At 33.9% G+C, this 5,019-nt stretch overlaps 1 protein-coding gene across 1 annotated transcript; it reads left to right on the top strand.

The window, feature by feature from the left end:
* The first annotated feature begins 2,786 nt into the window (after positions 1-2,786).
* Positions 2,787-4,728, top strand: LOC145114322 (putative indole-3-pyruvate monooxygenase YUCCA5). Its single transcript, XM_079050318.1, has 3 exons — positions 2,787-3,561; positions 3,669-4,040; positions 4,139-4,728. The coding sequence occupies exons 1-3, from the start codon at positions 2,899-2,901 to the stop codon at positions 4,361-4,363; spliced, it is 1,260 nt and encodes a 419-aa protein (XP_078906444.1). The 5' UTR covers positions 2,787-2,898; the 3' UTR covers positions 4,364-4,728.
* Positions 4,729-5,019: the final 291 nt, after the last annotated feature.

Raw genomic sequence — 5,019 nt, 5'->3', positions numbered from 1 at the left:
TTTATAATTAAATGTAAGGTGAATTTTCAACAATTTAAAATTATACGATTTAAACAAATTATATCTAGTTAACTTTTAATTAATTAATTTTAAATCATTATCTATAATTTCAAATCACTTAGGCATATTTATCTTCTCAGTTTAATTATCCAATTTTAAAAGATTAAAACAATATTTAAAACTAAAGACAAACCCTAAAATTCAAAATTATAGCAAAAATACTGAAACTTGAAAATCTACGAAAGTGTGTCATGCCTTGAGATTAACAGGTTTCTTCTGTTTTTCTCAGTTTTTCAAGTAGTTCTCATAACTAAAACCTAATGGCTTTGATACCACTAAAGGATTTTCTATGCATCTATACACTAATATTAGGCAATGTAAGCATTCAGAAATAATCCTAAGTGTATATACACTCTAGATCTAGGTTTTACTATTACATCAACCTACTTTCAAAACAATGGATATAAACTAACAAGAGGGGTAGAATTACTAACCTTTCAAGTATAATCATATATACTTGTGATTCCTTTGAAGATCTTGAACTCTTGGAAGTTCTTGGAAGGACTAACACCTAAAGTGGGAATGCCTCTAAAGGCTCACACCCAAATGTCTAAAACCCTAGGAAATTAAGGAGAGAGGAGAGACCACTTGAGAAAATTGCATTCTATAAGTGCATGAAAGATTAGGAAAAAAATTATGAAGGCTCTAAAGGTTTGTTTATAGCTGAGGTAACTTGCAGATAAAGCTTATTTAAATTAATTAAATAATCAGATTTAATCCAAATTCAGATCTTTTTTTATCCGTTAACTTAAACAATTCTAGGAGCCATCTAGGCCTCCTAAAACTGTCCATCCCCTTTAGGGATTCTAGAATGTTCCTCTTGTTCAACTAATGATGAACGTTTAGACCGAAAACCCGAATCGAAACTGAAACCCGAACCGAATAAGTTACCCGGGTCGGTTCTTAGGTATGTATTTTAGGCTTATTCGGTTCGGGTTACTCGAATAACGTCTTAATCGGGCCTAAACGACCGAACCGAAATTGAAAAGTCATAATTTTTAGGGCAACTTCGAGCTGTCATAGCGTATTCGTTATTTTTCCGATTTGCCCAATTTTTTCCAGCTTGTAGTTCACAATTTGAACTACTGTTTACATAGTTTACATGCATTTTTTGGTTATATATTCAATTAGATACAATCCTTTAAACATGAGGTATTGAAGCTGAGTTTTCTGTTCAACATGTTTGCAGAATTTCAGGGCAACTTTGAACTGTCATAGCATCTTCGTTATTTGTCCGATTTGTCCGACTTTTTTCCAGCTTGTAGTTAACAATTTAAAATATTGTTTACATAGTTTACATGCATTTTTTGGTTGTATATTCATTGAGATACAAACTCCTAAACAAGGGGTATTAAAGCTGTTTTTTTAAACTAACATTTACTTTATTGTAATAGATCTTACATATGTTCGAGATGTGTTGTTCCCCGTAGAAGAAGATTTTAATATTTGTAGAGCTATGGTTGGATCATTCGATCCACATTTAATTTTTAAATAAGTTGACTTCCTTTGATTATTGTAAATGTTATCTGGTTTATTCATTTCTTTTCGGTACTATTCGGTCCTTAATTATATTGTAAATGTTATTCGGTTTATTCGGATAATAACCGAACCAGATTGATTAATACTTGAACCGAACCGGACTCATATTGGTTTAATTGGTCTGATTTTCGGTTCCTCCAAACAGTCTTATTCGATTTCGGTTTATCCGGGTCCCGACCGGTTCGGTCCGGTTTCAACCCGAATAACATCCATATGCTCAACTATTGAATAATTAACATTCAAGTCTGTGTACCTTTATTTAATTCTAATTAATTACAGTTAATTCCAAATTAATTCTAAATTAATTTCAACAAGTTTTTAATTAATTTAGAAAGTTATGATAAATTAATAAACTATTTATTTCACTCTCTTAAATCTTTTTCTAATTATTTTAGTTCTTGAGGGCAACCCTAAAAAGAGTTTGTTATTATTTTCAAAGCTATATCAATTTAGTTATGCATTGGACACCTATTTCCAACACAGTCATTCCTGAGACCACATTTAGGCACACCAATTTTGTCCACATCATCACCATGCCACGATGGGTGGTGTGTACGTCGTGACCTCTAACCACAGCAGCACCACATCATTGGCATCCAAAATATACCATACAACCTTAAGAGTAAGCTATATTTATTTTGCTTTTTGTATTGATTTTGTTTCATGTTGTTTCTATATGATTTATTTTTGAGAATATACTTTTATGTTTTGTGTTTATAAAATAATAACATATAAAATTCAATAATTTTTATTTTATTTTTTCTCTTGATTTTGAGACTTATTTTGATTTAGTGCTAGTAGGAGATGAATATGAGTATTTAATTTCTCCTTTATTTTATTTGTAGTTGTTCTAAAAAACGAAAAAGAATCTTGAGAAACAATGATATAGAAATCATTAAATTGTAAATTTAAATAAATCCCAAAAGATTTATGCGGAATTATTTAGCTATGTATAATTGCGTACATTGTGATTTATCATTATTGTATGGATAAATCATTTAAAATTATGGTTTAGCTTATAATATTTAGACTTTAGAGTGACCCTTCAAAGATGCATTAATTACCCCACCACCCATATCACATGCCACCCCACTCCACCCCAACCCCACCCTACCCCATCCCCCAACCCCAACCTTATATATATACACCTTTTCATCCCCTATCATCTCATTCAAAACTCACATCAACAACAACCTTTCACTTTTCAATTAAAACCTACAAAACCCAAATCCTACATCAATCCTCAAATTGAAAGCGACTCCAAACACTTTTGGCATATATACATACATATTTGCAAAAATGTTTAGCTTTTCAGAGCAAAATAACTTATTTGGCCGTCGGTGTGTGTGGGTCAACGGGCCAGTTATAGTAGGGGCAGGTCCTTCGGGGCTTGCGATTTCAGCTTGCCTTCGGGACCAAGGGATTCCGTTTGTAGTGATTGAAAGATCCGACTGCATCGCATCCCTTTGGCAAAAACGAACCTACGATCGCCTCAAACTCCACCTTCCCAAAAAATTCTGCCAACTTCCTAAAATACCTTTCCCCGAAGAATACCCTGAGTACCCAACAAAGAAACAGTTCATCACTTACCTTGAGAATTATGCCAAAAAATTCGACATCAGGCCACAATTCAACGAGTGTGTTCAGTCAGCTAAGTATGACGAGGCTTGCAAGCTCTGGCGGGTCAAAACCGTCTCGACAACTGGTTCAGTCCGGTCCGAGACTGAGTATATCTGCCAGATGCTTGTTGTGGCAACCGGAGAAAACGCAGAAGGCGTAGTACCGGAAATCGAAGGCCTACAAGACTTCTCCGGTGAAGTCATCCATGCAAAAGACTACAAGTCGGGCGAAAAATTCCAAGGAAAAAAAGTTTTGGTCGTCGGGTGTGGGAATTCTGGCATGGAAGTCTCTCTTGATCTATCCAATCACAATGCGAAGCCATCAATGGTGATTCGGAACTCGGTCAGTTACCCACCTTCATGAAACATCAAAACAACAAATATTTTTTTCAAGAAAATCTACCCACATTTCAGTTAACAGGATACTAATTCATCATTTCGTGATTTCAGGTTCATGTTCTACCACGAGAGATGTTCGGAAAATCCACATTCGATTTAGCCATGATGCTGATGAAATGGTTACCTCTATGGATAGTTGACAAGCTTTTATTGCTCTTCGCATGGTTCATAATTGGAAACATCCAAAGTTATGGCATAAAGCGACCATCTTTAGGTCCACTAACACTCAAAAATCACCATGGAAAGACCCCGGTTCTTGACATAGGAGCACTGGAGAAAATCCGGTCAGGCGACATCACCGTCGTACCGGGAATCAAAAAGTTCACCGGAAAGACAGTCGAGTTAGTCAACGGCGACATCCTCAACATCGATTCTGTCGTTTTAGCAACTGGTTATTTCAGCAACGTCCCATTTTGGCTTCATGTAAGCATCATATATAGTTCATGTTTTTACGCATTTCTTCGTAACTGATTGAATCCATTCGTTTTGACTAATTAAAACTTGACTTTCTTGATGAACAGGAATCTGAATTCTTTGCCGAAAATGGATTCCCAAAAACCCCATTTCCAAATGGTTGGAAGGGAAAGGGAGGGTTGTACGCAGCAGGGTTTACAAGGAGAGGGCTGGCTGGTGCTTCTGCTGATGCAATGAAAATATCAAAAGATATTGGAAAAGAATGGAAAGCGGAATTAAAGCAGAAAAAACAGAAGGTTCCTACACATAGAAGATGCATCTCAACTTTCTAATTTTAGAAACTTCATTTTCCTTTTTTCATATTTATTTTTTTATTTTATATATACATATATATGAATATACTGGGATGTAAAAAAAAAACAAATGAAAAAGAAGCAGAAATAGAGCACAAAGAAGACCAGACCTTTCCAGAAAGCCCAAGCATAAGTTTTTGAAGAATGTTCGGGCATTTTGCATGCTGAGGAAGATGAGGCTCTCCTTTTTTTTTTTTTTTTTTTTTTGTATATGTTGTATACAGATTGTATAAGAATCACTTCACTAAACAATCATAAGTATCTTCTTTTGTTTGTATTTTCTTCAATCTTGTGCGTTTGAGTTTTCTGGCCATGTAATCGCATGACTTAAATATTGAAACTAGATCGATCCAATTCTCAAGTTTTCGGTTTGCATGGTGATTTATCGAATATAACTCAAAAAAGTAGGTTTAAAATAGAGAAATCAAATATTCTCTACTTTTTTTTCTTCTAACATCTTCCTACAGATTTAAAATTATACAATTTATCATAATTAATAAAATTATTAAATTTTTATTAGGCATTTCATTATCTAAAAGTTATAGTATTATGGATACTAATAATAAATAAGAGGATATTTAATTTCTCTTTAAAATAATATTTTACTTATAAGCTCTCAAGCTTAAATGTTATGT

This window comes from Lactuca virosa, chromosome 5 (assembly GCF_052849685.1).
Source record: "Lactuca virosa cultivar CGN04683 chromosome 5, Lactuca_virosa_CGN04683_v6, whole genome shotgun sequence".
NCBI classification, from domain to species: Eukaryota; Viridiplantae; Streptophyta; class Magnoliopsida; order Asterales; family Asteraceae; genus Lactuca; species Lactuca virosa.
This window is presented reverse-complemented; position numbering and strand designations above follow the sequence as displayed.

Bases quoted from the DNA above. Each gene is read 5' to 3' on its own strand.
- LOC145114322 (XM_079050318.1), top strand. From the start codon at position 2,899: ATGTTTAGCTTTTCAGAGCAAAATAACTTATTTGGCCGTCGGTGTGTG. The intron at 3,562-3,668 runs GTCAGTTACCCA...TCGTGATTTCAG, and splicing joins CAATGGTGATTCGGAACTCG to GTTCATGTTCTACCACGAGA. The intron at 4,041-4,138 runs GTAAGCATCATA...CTTGATGAACAG, and splicing joins ACGTCCCATTTTGGCTTCAT to GAATCTGAATTCTTTGCCGA.